The sequence below is a fragment of the Anas platyrhynchos genome, chromosome 2 (assembly GCF_047663525.1).
Source record: "Anas platyrhynchos isolate ZD024472 breed Pekin duck chromosome 2, IASCAAS_PekinDuck_T2T, whole genome shotgun sequence".
In the NCBI taxonomy this organism is placed as follows: domain Eukaryota; kingdom Metazoa; phylum Chordata; class Aves; order Anseriformes; family Anatidae; genus Anas; species Anas platyrhynchos.
The window spans coordinates 79,481,066-79,498,100 of NC_092588.1; the positions used below are offsets into that span (position 1 = coordinate 79,481,066).

Sequence of the window (17,035 nt, forward strand, 5' to 3'; positions counted from 1 at the left end):
GTCCTTGCACCCCTTTCTTCTGCAGCAGCAGCAATGAAAGGAAAATGGGGTCCTGCTTTGAAAAGAAGCCCCTTCCAGCTGTGACCAGACCCTTCCCACCCTGTTCCTGTGGCAGTACCATCAGTGGGTGAGGGTGGCAGAGGCTTTTTTGGACAAACCCAGCCCTGCCAGAAGAGCCTTCAGGCACGATACAGTCATAGAGGAGGAAGAGGTGGCTTGGAGGCAGTGTTTTACTTCACGCCCTGTTCTTCCCCAGCCTGAGTGTCTCTGGTGCTGCCCAGTGGCCACATGCCACCAAAACCTATTCATTTCTGCACACTAGCCCTCTCGGGTGACAGAGAGGACAACTGACTGCTGCTACCATCAGCCACCAATTTCGGAATTTGTTGCATTAACCAGGACCATTGTAGTCAGTGTGAACAGAATTTGCTCTGTTGTTGAGCAAATCTGAGCTGAGACATCTCCTCGGGTAGCTCCTGGCAGCCCAGGCCTGTCCCATCACCCCAACCAAGAGCAGGGCAGCAGCAAACTGGACACAGTGCTCCAGACCAGGTCTCACAAGTCGTGCTTAGAAAGGCGAAGCAGTGCTTCCTTCCCTCCCCATGCTTTTTTAGCTGATACAGCCCTATACATGGTTAGTTTCAATAGCTGCAGAAGCACCCCACAGACTCTTGTTCGCCTCTCACCACTTAGCAGGACTTCTGTGGAGTTACTTCCAGCCTGTGTGTTCATGCTTATTCCTCTGCATAGGTCCTTCCTTCTCTGATAAAAGCCCTTACTGCATTTGAAATACTACAAACGAGATGTGTTTGCTTAAACATGTTTTTATTGAGATTAAAGGAGTAAAAGAGTACATACACAAGACCCATGACATGTGAATACAAGAAAAACAATTTGAATAGTAACATGCCATATTTGGTCATGATGATTGAGCCAAAAAAGTTGAAGGAGAAATGTGAATTATAAGATTTCTATAAGGCATCTTAGAAAAGTGAGGAAGAGCCCTGCAGCACCAGGAGCACAAAGGAAAAGCAATTGCCTTGTCAGCATAGGAATGGTTGGTGACAATCAATAGTTTAATCTGAGAGCTTTGACTAATTCTGGAGGAGTCACCACAAAGCCTGGTCATGCTTAATTGGAAGGCTGAATTTTTCCCCCATAAGACTTCTGCTGGTAAATCAGGTTGTATTTTTCAGTGTGATGATTCCAATGATTCAGTACTACTACTGAAATGTTAGTTTGCACCAGGAACATCTCTGTTCATGATTATGCTTTCTTTGGGTGCAGTTTTCATTCCCTTAACCCTTCATCCATGATACATAAAGGAAAGGCAAAGGGTGCACATTCTCACATTGTAATTTCTCTCAGATTTATGGTGTTTGTTTGTTTGTTTGTTTTTATATGGCTGTGACAGAAAATATGCCTTTCGTTTTTACCCTTGGTACTACAGTGCTTTGGGTCTTGCTGTAAGGGGCAGAAACTCTTTCAACTTCCTTTTCTTTAAGGGGACATCCATCTGCCAAAGAAGAGAATGCTGTTGGTTGGGTTGTGCTTGATGAAGAAGAGGAATGGGTGGTCAGCCCTAAATTCTTCGGAGACGCTTGTAACATCCATCCCAGCCTCTGCTGAGCCTACCACATCTCTGCCGGCTTCAAAGATTTCCACACATGCTGCATGGACAGCCTCAGACATCTTTAAGCTTACTGTTGAAGAGATGCCAGACATATTGGCTGATGAGCTGAACAGGTCTGTCATACCCAAGGCCATGAAGACAGATGTGAGGTTATATTTCTCCTCCATCTTCATGCGGGGGAGGTACACTTTCATCCTTCTCTCTTCCATCATAGTAGAACTGGTCCATTCTGTAAGTTTTTCAAAGCTGATTGTGGACTCGAGCTGCAAGGATACAAGAGAATGATATCCATGGGATGACAACTTTCTTCACAGCAGTGCAGTACCATTCACCATTGGGGGGTTCTTTGTCTTTTAAACTGACTGCTCTTGGCATTGTGCTTTTCCTAGGCATGTAAAGATGAATGGATCTAGGAGACCAAAGTATAGTATGACTCTGCTCTGTCCTATTTTCTCTTTCTTTAATAGACTCACTGCCATTTCTATATCAATCATTAGAACCAGTAAAGACAACGTGAACTTCCAAAGAAGCTCCTCAATGTGCAGGAATGGAGATATAAGGCCTCTGGAGCTCAAGTCACTGCAGTAACAGCTGCTTAGCTGAGAGAATCATTTCTTCTGTGGCCAACATTTAACCTGTTAAGTAATTTCTTAAGCAATCCACGCTCAGCACAAACTATTGCAGGACCCACTGAGACAATTGTATGCTTCTAAGCAATAATCATATGTTGTTAGTGTTCAAATCTGTGCTGGTGAATGTTTTATGATAACTTTACTGAGAAGGGCTTTGCAACAGCTAAATTTCATTGTGTTTATGATTTTCTGAACCCAACTGCTAGGATCATACCTGCTCCAGGCCAGAGACTTCATCAGGCAACAGCACAAACATGCTCATCATTCCACTGGCAAACGGAAGCTCCAGGATCTTCATTTTCTCAGAAGTCACCATGGCCACTTTAAATGAACCAACCTGGTACATCATCTGGACGGGTTTGCTCTCTTGCTGCAGAACCAAAAAAGAGAATATAGTTTTAACAAAGATTATTCCTAGATGGCAGAAATATCTAGTTACGGTTAAAATGACTGATTGCTCTAGTCCAGAATGACTTTTTCAAAGGAAAGTTGGTATTTCAAGTTTTGTTGTTTGTTTTTTTTTTCTTAGAAGCGTTATAGTTTTAGAAATAGTGTGAAGAGAGAGACATTAGGGAAAACTCCCTGTGATTAACAAAGAAGAGAAATAGACAGATGAGCAGATATTTTAATGTAGTGTCTGAATAACACGGTGACTACTCTCTTCACAACTTCTAGGTGACATCTTTAAGGTGATGCATGCCCATGTACCTCGGTCATTCTGAAAGGCATGGCTTGAGTGTCTTCATCCTTAAATGCTTTCTCCCACATTCCTTTGAAGTAAATGGCATTAACCAGGACCATTGTAGTCTGGGAATCCACAGAGCTTGGCTGAAGGATATTTTTGATGATTCCTTTAAGAATGAACAGGAAAAGAGAATTGTATAATACATTGACAATCACAATGTTAAATACAGGTTGTAGAATTTGTGGAGAAGAGGGTGTATTGGCAAGGACATAGTTTTGTTTCTGCAACTATAATCTTGTACTTCCAAGGTTGACTTGCTCACTGGTGTTGACAATAGCTGCTTTTCTCTCTGTAAAGAGTCACAATAAGAGCTGTAGGACCCAGAAATTTATGTGTTACAAAATAACTAAATCTGTAAAATTTATGACAAGGAGAAGAACCACTAGAACCTCTTTTATCTGAGGATAGTCCCCACCCTGAACAGTACCAGTAAACATTACTTGCTTCAAACCAAAGTTGAAAGGAAATTTTGCATAAAGAATGTAACAGGAGAGGAAAACAGAATTTTATTCTGTTTTCTTCTGATATTTTGCTCCTATTTGTTCTGCAGTCCTCATGCAAGCTTTAGTAAGCTCCTCATGTAGTCCTCTTCCACCAGTAACTTAATAATGGCCTGATTTTTTCCTTCAAAGTATGACACCACACCAGAAGTTGCATGGTTGTCAATGTTTTCATCTCATTAGAAATTGAATTCATTTAGAATCCACTGTCTTTTATCTGTTTTTCCAGCAGAAGGGAAAATAATGCTTTAAGGAGGTGAGGAAGAGACTAGAAAAAAATGGAGGAACCACATGGAGAAGCATTAGGGCAGAAATCATGATACACCTCCCTTCATACACCTCCCTATCATTCCTTAAGTCTGGTTTTACATTGCCTTTACCTGTTAAGATTTCTCAAGTGCCTTTTGACTGCATGCCCTACTTAACAAGTACACAGCATCTCTGGGAAGCCTGAAGGAAAACATACTGGCTGAGGGAAATCAGAATTCTCAGTATAGGATGAAACCAGTTGTCACTGTGTACAAAGCATGTTTTAATGCTGTCATTTTCATTAGGACTGGAAATATTACATTCCTGTAAATTCCCTGAAGATAGAGAGTCCTTTAATAGAGGGTTGTCTGGATAGTTCCTTATGATGATAGTTTCTTATCTGAGAATTGATCTATTATCCATCAGCAAGAACAAAAGGAGAGGTTTTGTATTTATCTCTCGAGACTTAAGTGCTCTCCTATGCTGTTCAAATATGTTGGCAGAAGGGAAAATACCTATGCTGACATTCTGCTTGCCCTTACCATTTGTTTGACTTTCAACCCAGGAATTGATGAGCTCTCTGGCTTGATCTGCAGCTGTTTGGAAGCTAATAGATTCCAAGCCTCCTTTATACAGTTCCTTCACACATTGCAAGTATTCCTGTTAAGGAAGAGTATGCAGTTTTCAGATCACAATTTCAAAACAGTTTGCAAATGTGAAGTGCAAGACTGAAATTAACAGACGTGAATAATATACTAGTGTAAAATGCTATTCTATACTATAAATTACTACATATTATGCCTTGTAGTATATTTACTAGAGTAATATGCTGTAGCTGTATTGATTAGCCTTAATAAGCAGTCACAGCAAGAAGACATGATTCTACCTCATAAACATTCTAATATTTGGCATATACTGCTTCAAGCAACAGTATATGCTCAATTTTTTCAAGTCTTTTCCAGCACTGAGTTGGATCTGAAAATGTTGATTCACTTCAGTCGAAGTACGCTTGTTGTCAGTTTTTATTTTGAAAATGTTTTCCTTTAATTTCCAAATGAAATGCTTCTTTCAATTGGAAAACCGGAATATTTTGGTCTGAAAGTGTCCTATGGAATATTTAGAGAACCTGAAGTTATTTCCATGTTTGTTTTACAATCTGAAATAATGGTTGGATTTAACTCTTTCCAACAAAAATTATCTTTACTGATATTACTGATATTTCCTTTACTTTACTTATACCATGACACGGTTGGATCATGACTGTACTTTGTACAAACATTCTTTTGTCTAGGCACATGTTCTCTGAAGACTGTAGACGTTTAGGGCTGTGATATAAAGAAGTCATGAATACTGCCTTCCATATGCAAGAAAACTTCTTTAGCAGAGCCTAGACTTCTGACAGTGCTTTAGCATTACAGAACAGTAGGACTTTGACACAGAGAAGTCTTGGATCAGATTTTAGAGCAACTCACCGGCAGGATTGCGTATGTCTCTTCAGCATAAAGTCTACTGGCGAAGCTGAGTGAAAAATTGTCACTTGGTTTGGTGATTTGGGTGAGTATGTCTCTAAGTGAAGAGTGGACGCTTACAGATGTGCCACACTGAATACAAAAAAAAAGAAAAGGGATGTTATTCTAGTTTTAGTGCTTTGTAGGTTTTGAATAGTGTATGACAAGAGTAAAGTAGTTCAGATATTTCTGCTTACAAAACGAGTTTGTTCCATCTTTCTTGCTGCTAATAACTATACTGGTGTAGTCCTTTTCTAGTATATACACATTTTGTGCTGTTTTTCTTCCATAATTTCCTCATACTTCTCTCTACAGGACTCTTAACTGCCCTCTGCAGTAATCTAGCTCCAGCAGATCATGTAGTCTTTCCATCTTTCCCAACCAGACCCATTTAACCACCATCATCCAACTACCTTGCCTAAGCATGCAAGTATCCACAATTTTGTGTATTTGCCCAGTATTTTGGTCCTGGGTTTTATCTTCTGTTTGTTCTGAATACCGTGTTACCTCCCTTCTTTCTCGATTTGTACAAACAAAGAATTCCCCCAACTGCTGGATGCAGAGCACTAGATGCTCATCAGAAAGGGCTTGGAACTGAGAAATCTACCTACTCTATCTAGAGATTTATCTACTAGACATAGAGAAGGAGATGAATTTTTTTCTTCACCTGAGCTTCCATACTCTCTCCAAATCCAGGGAGTTTATCGAAGTGAACAACCTGTAATTGAAAATAATAGTAGCTGAAATAACAGGTATAACAAAAAAGGTTATGCAACTGAGATTAACACATGACATTTGAAATATATCTGTTGGGTAACTGGGTGGCAATATAACTAAAAGGGTCAATCTATCTGTACCATCTCTGAATATCTGTTCATAATATTGTCTGCTTTGATGATCTCTTTTTTTTTTTTTCCCACAGTAGACATATGGAAATCAGCTCCATTACATGCTGTTATTAAGAATAAATTTCATCCAGGTAACAATTCAACCTTCCTCTATGAAGGAAGTGAGAGCTGTAGGAAATTCGTGATACATTTTGCAAACTTGAGATGGGTTTTGGCTCATTCTGGAGATTTTATCTAGTTTCCTTGCTCTAAGCAAAGAGCCACTGGAATGCCATGTTCTTTTGGAGAATCCTACTATTAACAATGATAAAATTCAAACTAAAATACAGTTTCAAGATTTCTGGCTGGTGCATTTGTTTAACACTCCGGGAGTTGGAGGTGATGACAGCCTTAGATAACTCTGGTTACGGATTTCTGATCTATGCAAGTTCCAGGGTACATTATCATATAATTAACTGCTATGGCTCCATTGAGCAGGACAAAGGTTTTCATCCTTAACTAGGACTTAATTAGATAAGTCTCACCTTATCTATCTGGGTCCTGGTGTTGTCTCTTGCACCTAGGTAGACCATGGCCAGAGCTGAAATGATGCTAAAGGGGGAGTAGAAGATGTTCTCATTGACATGCTGGACTCTCAGCTCCCTGAAGACATCAAAACAAAATTCCGTGCTTGCTGCACCGATGGAGCCCATTGTGAAATCCCTGTTGTCTAGAGCAAACAGCAGAAGCACAATGACAATGTAATGATGGAATGCTATACAAACACAGTGCAATGCAAGATTTTCTGTGGTGAGCTACCCCTTTAAAGTACCAGTAGTTTTTAGGCCATTAAATAAAACAACAAATAGTTTTAAAGTCATTCATTGTTAACATGCCTATTGCCATAGGCATCTGTCCTGCATGTTCAAAACTGTATTCATAAATCTATTTCTTTTTGAATTTGCATTCAGTTGCCTTTTTAGCAGTAAATTTTCTCAGAAGTCTTAGTTCCATATACAGATTCTGTTTACCTTTTAAAAGCAGTCAAATAACAATTGTTTGTACATATTTTCATTCAGTGAAAGATAGAATTCCTCTGATCAAAACAAGAAAATATGACCTGTTTGATAGACTTGCAAAGCTGGAACTTCAAAGTGCAAATTTCAGTAGGTTTGGACAGATAAATGTGAAAGCAGAGGCTCGCTGTTTTTATATTCTAAAAATAAATGAGTGCAGAAAAATATCTACTTGTTCCATTGTACCTACTGCCAGTGGACTTTTAAAGGCTTGCATTTCTACTCTTGCTTCAGTAATGGAAGAATAGATAGGGAACATAGTTTGTCTAAGGTCATCTAGTCTAGGAGAGAGACTGATGCACATAATTCGTATTTATGAATATTCAATTCCACCCTATCATGCTTTCAGACATACTTTAAGAAGCAAGCTATACGTATATATCCTCTACTATAACCTTTCTGAGGAGTTAAATTTTGTTAGCGACATTCAGACAGAAGAGGAATGCAGACATGATAAATTAGCAACTATAATACAGCACTGTCAGATTAATATTTGTGTAAAGCAGTAGGATCTTTATATTTGTTTCTGTCTTGAACTACTATAAAGTGCCAGGGTGTACAAGTCATGTATAGCCAGTATGCTTATATAAAGCACAGCTTTTGAGGTCAGCATGAACCTAGTTTTCTTCCTGTAATTTATAGAAATTGTTAAAGTTATTTGTCTTTCAGAATCCAGCCTTTTATATAGGTGCTAATGCTGGAGCCTGAAGTTTGTCTTTGTCATATTAAACCCCACCAAGGTTTTTAGTGACCATGCATGTGAATAAACACACATGTCCACATACTTCTCCCACTTTCATTTCTGTATACAAATTAACATTTATAGATTATTGTAAGAATATAAGTTTATACACCTACACTAAAATGACCCTAAAAATTCACTGAATGCCACAGTGTTGCTCTCTGTGCATTCTGTTGAACTGGAAGTCAATCAAGCAAACTGCAACAAATAAAATTTAAAAGATACTGAACAATACAACAAGGTGCTCTGAAATATAAACATATTTTAAGCGCAAAGAATAACTGTTTTAGAAATCTCCTGAAAACCAACACATAGTTTTTACACATAATAAAACAGAACAGAATACATACACACAGGTGAGAAGTTTTTGTAGAGAATATCATGCAAATATCCTGACCTTAAAGATACCAAGCATAAGACAATAATTATTATTTTTTTAAGTTTAGGTACAAGCAAGAGCAAATATAGTGGAAAGGTAAATTTTCCTAGAGAAGCACTTACCGTTTGAGCTTCAGCACCAAAGGTAATACAGCTTTCCAGCTGTATGTTGAGAGACTGGCTGAGCCCTGGAGAATTTATACAGTCTGAATTTGGACCCACCCGCTGGTGCCTTTCAGAAGTTTGACCTTTGACACCATAAAATCATTTGATGGAATTGGGTCAGATTTACTTTCAATGGGTCCATTCTGGGTTGAAGGGAGAGCAAATATTAGTTTCTTATTCTGGGTAACAAAGTGTTTTCTGCCAGTTTAGATCCTAATCCATCAGGACTGTTGAGTAGGACAGAAGACTGGGAAATACTGGTAACCTTCCTTTAAGTCTTAGTTACAACTAGGTACCTGGATGTTAATGAAAACAAGAAAAAGAAAAAAAATAAAAGTGAAAAACTTTGCAATGGAAAACATAATTAACAATTATTAGTTAACCCGCTTTTTATTAGGTTATGGTAACAGAACAGAACTCTATTTCAGTTGGTCTTTCTTGAATGTACAAGACACATTTGAGCCATGCTAGACAGGAGATAAGTGAGAACAGGACTTAGCCTAATTTTCTCCTAACAAAACGAAATGAAGTAGTGTGCATGTGAGAAAACCAACTGAGATGAGAATGAAAAGCAGACACATTTTCTTCGGAGAGTTGGAATATTTAGAAAAAGATGGGTGTGAAGGCCCTATAAACAATTTTTATTCTCAGGGAGTAATAGAAAAATATAGCTCCATAGAAAGCAAAAAGTATTCAATTCCAAATGTGTTTATGGTATGCATTTCTCATGTTTCTCATGAATAACTTAATGGCCTGGCAGATGACGGAAGAAGTGTAAAATTTAGCTAAAGGAGTGTTCATGGTCCGAGGGACAATCATAATATACAATAGCAAATATATTTCAGTTATAGAAGCTATTGTCTTCTAAATAATAGAAGTCAAACAGTAAAGAAACCATTCTGACCTCTGAAAAGCATTGTGTGATTTAAAAAGAGAAAAAAGAGTTAGTACAACATAATTCATCAGAATGTATGTGGGGATTGCTGCAATCTCTGTAAAGGAGAAGAGTTAGATTCTTATACCACTAGCAAAAGTTTAGACCATGCAGTTTTCTTTTCCTTAGTCTGCTTCCTTTTGTCAAAATAAACATACTGTAGAAATCTACATTTTCTTTGCCAAATCTGAGGACATAAGCAAGAAAAGATTTTAGTGGAAATGTTATTTTTTGCTAGATATCTACAAGTGCCATCTGAAGCTTTTTTTTTTTTTTTTTCATTTTGTTTTTAAGCAAGACTGCTGCTTCTATTTCAGCCCCTAAGAAAGTCTAAAACCCTGGTCTGTTTTTTTCTAATGATAGACCTGCTTCTCAAAGTGTTAACTCTAACTATAAAATATGTATTAGTCTGCTGATAAAGAAAGGAGATTGGGAATAAGTCTCCCCAGATGCACTTTTAATCCAAAGTCTCTACCATCTGGTGTCAATCAAACACCAATAATAAATTGTGTATAGGTATCCTGCTACTATATACCCTGCTCTTGCTATGTGTTTCTTAATATGCAGATTGACATAGACCAAGTAGTCCAGTCATAATAAAACATCCTGGTGAAATAACAAGGAAAAGAGGGTCAGTTTTGGCTCTCACTGAGGCAAGGAACTGTTTACCAGACAGGCAGATGCTGGAGAGGACATCCGTCTTCAAAAAGATGCTTCCACATACTTGGAGATACTGGGACAGTGCTACCATAGCTGAGAAGAATGGGTGAAGATCTCCTGAAGAAGGAGGCAGTAAAGAGGCAGTTTTAGTGGGAAAATTTCTTTCTGTTTGGAGGCATGTCACGTAGATATATCCAGAGAACCAGGCAGCTAAACCAGTACCTTAGCTGCTAGCTCACCATCCACTGCATTCAAAGGGAGATCAGTTGTAAGAATCAACAAGCCTTGTGAAACGAGGAGGATAAAGTGCTTTTTAATGAAAACTCTCTAGGAGAAACTCTATTCTTGACTGAGTTGTCAGGCAGGATCCTTAATAACTTCTGTTTAGAGAAGTTTCTGCTACAGAAAAGGAACCAGGTACCCACCATGGCCAGAACTGTCATCCATTTTGTCTGAGCAAACAGCAGATCAGGTCAGAAAGGGTGAGGTGTTTCCAAAGTAATGCTGGTGTATATAATAAACTGTACGTATTTATATATTTATTTATAATACGTAAAAATTTTATGAATAAAAAATGGTATGAATAAATGTGTTTATTAACACTTCGCCATAACTTGTCTTAAGAGTAGTGAATACCAGGGTGCTGCTTACCCAACGGTTTGGTATACTGGGAGCCAGGGCACTGAACTCAAGTAGCCACATTCACTCTTTTGTATCCAATAGCAGAGAGGGTACAAAATTTCATTTCTATAGCTCAGGAGGTTGTATTGGGTCTGTATAGCAAGTTTTTGAGAGCGGGAGGGCTGCCTCTCTGAGCAGAGTCCAGAAGCTTCCCCTTCTTAGACAAGTGCAATTCCCATTCCCCACTCCTACGTGCCATGCAGGGAGAGAAGGTAGAAGAAGCCAGGGTGGGAGGAAAGTGCTCTTAGTTTTTACTGCTCTAATCTGTTATCAATAGGCAATCAATAATATTAATCTTCCTTATGCTGAGTCTGTTTTGTCCATGACAGTAACTGGTGAGTGATCTCCCTGTCCTTATCTCAACCCACAAACTTTTTGCATTGTTTTTTCTCCTTGTGTCCTTCTGAGGAGAGGGAGTGAGAGAAGAGTGTGGTGGTGCTTAGCTTCCCATTGTTGCTAAACCACCACAGAGGTGAGGTGATACCACAAGCATCAGTAAAGGCAGAAGTGATTTCCAGTACTAGGTGTCCAAACAAAAATTTGGCACATAGTAAAATACTGGGACATGTGCCTGGACAGTGAATGTCAAGAGAAGTGTATCACACCTTGCTTTCCTTTTAACCTTTGTGTCCACAAAATTCTGGTCATTGGGAGGCCTTCAAAGCTGAAGATTAGAAGTCTGAAAAGGACATATCAAAGTGGGCAGATGTGTCTACAGCTAATAAGGTGGTGTCTCACATTGTTCATACTGAATACAGATCTGTACCACTGTTTTAGCTTCCTATCCCTTTTCTGTTCAGGACCACTTGGTGTTCACAGGTACTTATATTTCCACGTATTAGTCTTCCATTTCTTCATATAAGACTTGGCCAGTACATTTGACTCAGTCAAATCTGCCTTCAAACTGTCCCTGAAGCCTCCTTCTTAGATAACCATGATTCCCCTAAGGAAGAACTTAAAAAGTTCTGCCTTGATAGTGGGTGAGAAAGATACTCTACACTTATTCCCAGATGTCTGTTTTGGTTTTCTGTGCTCAAACTGATAATTAAGTTTGGAAGGCCAGTTGACAGAAGGCCAGTTACAAGCAGCAAAAACTGTCCATGAGCAAATGAAGATAGTGATCAGAACAGGCCATCAGCATAGCATTACCGACACACAACAGGTCTTGCATAGTCTTCTTGGCATGTGGTCTAGAGAGAGTAAGCAAACATCATAGCAGTTGGAAGGCTACCTGGGGCAGCTGGCAATGGCTTGCAGTGTCCAGCACAGCTGTGCAAAGCAGTACAAATAGTTTTGTCACACATCCTTCCCTGACAATGCTTGTTCCAAGTAAAAGGTCATCTAAGGCTCTGCTGCCCCTTCCACTGCCAAGCATTTCATTGTGGACCTGTCCCTAAACCAACAGACTCTTGAGTAAGTAAGCCTTGGACACCTGGAAGTATAAAAAATACTTTCTATACAAATGCAGAGGAAGTCCAGGTCAGCTCACAGATCAAAGCCTCCTATCCAATCACAAAAACCTATGCAGAACTTGAGATTCTGTTCTCTTTGCTACTGAAATTTTGCCAGCAGGCAGAAACATGTTAATTTTTCTGTCCTTTTTCTTTTTTTTTTTTTTTGTCTTCATCCCACATTGTGAATATGGAAACTGCCTTTCCATGAGGGACAGAAACAGCAAATCACAGAGGGAAATCATCTTGTCCAGATTACAGGTGACTGTCTAACTGGTTGCCATTGCAAACCTTGGTGCTGTAGCTATCAATGATGGTTTCTTTTTCAGTTGTTCTGTGGGATTATGTTGTTTCTCCAAACCACAGAAAATGACATGTCTGGTAATTTTCCTTTGAACAGGAAGTCTCCAGCAAGAGATGGGGAGAAAATACAATGAAAAAAAATTTTCTGGATTGAGATAAGGACAGGGAGATCACTCACCATGGACAAAACAGACTCGGGATAAGTGAGATTAATATTATTTATTACCTATTGATAACAGACTAGAGCAGTAAGAACTAAAAGCCAACTACAAGCAACTTCCCCTCATTCACAGATTCACAGAATCATTTAGGCTGGAAGAGAGCTCCAAGATCACCTAGTCCAACATCTGACCTAAAACTAACAAGTCCTCCACTACCATATCACTCAGTTCTACATCTAAAAGTCTTTTAAAGACCTCCAGGGATGGTGACTCAACCAATTCCCTGGGCAGCCCATTCCAAAGCCTAACAACCTTTTCAGTAAAGATTTCCCTAATATTCAACCTAAACCTCCCCTGGTGCAACTTTAGCCCATTCCCCCTTGTCCTGTCACTGGGCACCTGGGAGAATAGACCAATCCCAATCACAGAAGGAGATCAGGTTCGTCAAGTAGGACCTGCCTCTGTGTGGCACAGAGGAGTGGGGAATGGGACTTGAAGTTAGTCCATAATGTTTCATCTCTGGCACTCCTTCCTCACTCTCTTCCCCTGCTCCTGCATGTGGTCCCTCCCACGGGATGCCATTCTTCCCAAACTGATCCTGTGTGGGCTTCCCACAGGCTGCATTTCATTGAGAACTGCTCCAATATGGGTCTGTACTACAGGGTCCATCCTTCGGGAGAGGACTGCTCCAGCATGGGTCCCCCAAGAGCAGCAGCTCTCACCAGACCTCATACTCCACCGTGGACTCCTTTCCATGGGCTGCAGCCTCCTTCAGGCCAGATCCACCTGCTCCACCATGGGCTCCTCCATGGGCTGCAGTGTGGAGATCTGCTCCATGTGGTACACCACGGGCTACAGAGGAACACCCTGCTCCACCAGGGGCCTGTCCATGGGCTGCGGGGGAACTTCTGCTCTGGTGCCTGGAGCACGTCTTGCACTTCTGCACTGGCCTTGGGGTCTGCAGGGATTTTCCTCTCACGTTTGCCCACACCTCTCTCCCAGATGCTGTGGTGCAGCAGGTTTTTTTCCTTTCTTAAATGTGCATTCACAGTGGCACAACCAGCATCACTTACTGGCTCAGCTCTGGCCAGTGGCAGGTTCCTTTTGGAGCCAGCAGGAGCTGGCTCTAATCTAACATGGGGCAGCTTCTGATCTCTTCTCACTTCTGATCTCTTCTCACATAGGCCACACATGCAGCCTCCCTGCTTCCAGAATCCTGCCACGGGAATGTAATGCAACCAGACAGATCCATTGTGACAGGGCAGGGCTGAGGAAATAAGCAGGGAAATAAGTCTGCAAGCTGGGATCAACAGGCCCCACGGACAAGCAGGACAGGGATGTGGGGGTCTGGACACCAGTTCTGCTACCACCTTACTGTGTCAGGGGCTGGCTGACAGGACCAGGGAGGATGAAGTGGGGTTCTGGGCCATGGGCAGGGGGCAGAACTGACTTTTTGGGTAGGGGATACCCTCTGGGAGGTCAGCACCAGAAGGAGTTGTCAGTGCCCTCAGGGCTCAGACACATCATCCTCCCTTCTCTCTGAGCAAGGTGCATCCTCCCTCCTCACAGAGACCTGTGCCCAGGAGGGGCGTAGTGTAGAGTGATGCTCTGTTTGTGGGTGTTAGCAGGTTGTTTTAGGGGACACAGAGCCAAAGCAGAGACAGCAAGCTGTATGGGGACATGGCATGAGTGGCCTTGGGCTGAGTGAGGGAGTCATGCTGTCCTGTGGGGCCCTGCTGGCTGTGGAAAGGAGGACCTGGCAGGGTGGAAGGGGGCTTAATTAGGAGCCTGGGCTGAGTAAAGGGTGAGTGCTGTGGGGATGTCACAGCCCACAGCTAGGCCAGTCCCACAGGAAATTTTATAGGAATAAGGCCCTGTATGGCCAGAGACAAATCCTCAGAACTCAGCACAGGGCTCAGAGAGGGAGCAGTGATGGCTAGCTTCTCCCCAGGGCACAACAAGCCAGGAGGCAAGAGGGATCACACAGCCAACAGGGCAGAAGGCTCACTGGCCAGGGCCCAGTCCCACAAAACCTCAGCAAGATCTAGAAAAGAACGGTTGGAGCTAGCTCAGAGAACATGGCCAGCTTCAACCATGAGTCCAAATCATAAGGCAGTATCATGGAACTGGGGCACATCCAAAGTCAAGCCAAGAAGTCCATTCACAGATCAGAGTTAGGATTGAATCCAGTGATGACTGGCAGGTTCTTACTGGCAAGTCATGGCCCAGGTCACACTAGGAGTCCTTGGCCAGCTATTGGCACAGCTGTGTTTGAACTGCAGACTAGTAAACACTGTACTAGAAAATCTAACGTAACACAGGGAAGAACCAACAGCCCAGGGCAGAGTTTAAATCATAGAATCCTTTAGGTTGGAAAAGACCTCCAAGACCATCAAGTCCAACTGTTAACCTAGCGCTGCCAACTCTACCACCAAACCATGTCCCTATGCACCACATCTATATGTCTTTTAAATACCTCTGGGGATGGTGATTCAACTACTTCCCAGTAGTTGAATGTTCCAATGCTTCACACTGCTAGCTCATATTCAGCCACCTATTGACAAATACCCCCAGGTCCTTTTCCTCCGGACAGCTTTCCAGCCACTCCTCCACCAGCCTGTAGCGCTTTGTGGGGTTGTTGTGCCCCGAGTGCAGGACCCAACACTCAGGCTTGTTGAACTTGATATGGCTGGCCTCAGCCCAGTGATCCAGCCTGTCTGGATTCCTCTGTAGAGCCTTACTGCTCTCAAGCAGATCAACACTCCTACCCAACACTCCTACCCATATCTGCAAACTTACTGAGGATGCACTTGATCCCCTTACCCAGATCAAATAATGCTCCTGGGTGCATAGGTATGGGTAAAGGCTCCATGTGTGACAGGTTACAGCCATTAAAGGCTTGTTAGTGCGCGCAGGGCTTTGTCACCCATTCAGGAACAAAGGAGATGGTACTGGAGACATGGCAAGAGGTTGGGTCTGAGGTCCATCAGGAGGCAGGCCTGGAGACAGGCACACCTAGAGTGTACCTGAGGCAGGAACCTAAGGACTAAGGCTCAGAAGTGGGCTTCTATTGTAGGCAACAGTCTTGACTGGGGGAGTTTCGCCTAATTTCTTGCTATTTAGCATAATTTTAATTGCTAATTCAGGAATGGACCCCAAAAAATTATCAACGCAACAGGCGATGAAATCTACATTCAAACCTTTCTTCGCCCTTCTCCACAGTCAACTTCAGTTCATCACCTTTCCTTCCTTGCTTCCTAGGTTTTACCCTCCTTCTTGCACTCTCTTCAGTGAAGCAATGTAAGATGTTGGGGTCAGTACATGTATATAACCTTTTCTGTCTGCCAGTAGTTGCTGGTTACTTGTTTATTATTGTCTAATGTGCTCCATGGGATACAGTTCTTCAGCAGCATCCCTACCAGGTGTCAGTCACCTACGGGCTGCTGTCCCTCCAGGGTGTCACTGGCCTAACGTGTTGCCCATGGCCACAGTGCCTCAGAGGTATGTCCTCTGTCATGGAGTACCTCCTCCCAAGAGTGTGTCTCTACCTGTGCTCCCAACATCTCCTTCCACGTGTCTCCTCTGTTTTGTTTCTCCAAAACCATCTCACATTTCTCTGCATGTGTCCCCTTTTTCTGACTCTACAGTCTTCCTTTTTTGTGTCTCTTCATGTCTCCTGTCCCTGGCAGCTACCACCTTTCCTTAAGTATGTTTGAGCAGAGGTGCAATATGCTTTTCCAACTGGTAGGGAGTTATTTTCATGAGTTACAGAGACACCTGTGACTGGCCCAGGGCAGTCCATGGCCTCCTCTCACAAAGATCACCTCTACTACAGGGTGCACACTTTACAGTCTACATTCCCCTCACTTGGAAGAAGCATTTAAACTGCACCTTTTGATTGTGCTTCTTGCCCAAGCTACTTTGTATGTCTGTGCCTGGCCATGAACCTCACTGAGCTGGACTCTGTAAGGCACCACTGCAAGAGTTCCTTTTGGGTACCAGAAGGGAAGACACTCAGACTTCATAAGGTAGTGATTAAAATACTTTTTGCTGAGATTAAATTACTTCTAGCTAATACTTTTAGCTAAGGCGAGGAAAAATAGAGATCGCACAGATAACTTCACATCCCTCCAGATGCTGAAACTCTATGCTGTGCAGCACTGGAGGAACCTTTAGTCAGGGCACAGCACATTGTGCAGATCCCATCAATAGAAAGGTTCACTGGTATTGTGCTCTTTACAGGTTTATTTTAGGATGTTCTTAGAAGTAAGCAACATTGTTGATCATTTCTACTGCTGAGCAAGAATGCACTTTTTATGGACACATGCTGTTTCACTTTATGATGAAGACAAGTATATGCCAGTGGCGTCATCACCAGATGCCAGTCCAG

The 17,035-nt window shown here is 41.8% G+C and overlaps 1 protein-coding gene across 1 annotated transcript; it reads right to left on the bottom strand.

Annotated features, from left to right (window-relative positions):
* Window positions 1-813: 813 nt before the first annotated feature.
* Window positions 814-8,497, bottom strand: OVAL (ovalbumin). The gene is given in 8 exon segments (NM_001311169.1): window positions 814-1,896; window positions 2,480-2,635; window positions 2,974-3,116; window positions 4,302-4,419; window positions 5,232-5,360; window positions 5,935-5,985; window positions 6,640-6,824; window positions 8,414-8,497. Coding segments are annotated over 7 exon segments (1,161 nt in total). The 5' UTR covers window positions 6,808-6,824; window positions 8,414-8,497; the 3' UTR covers window positions 814-1,500.
* Window positions 8,498-17,035: the final 8,538 nt, after the last annotated feature.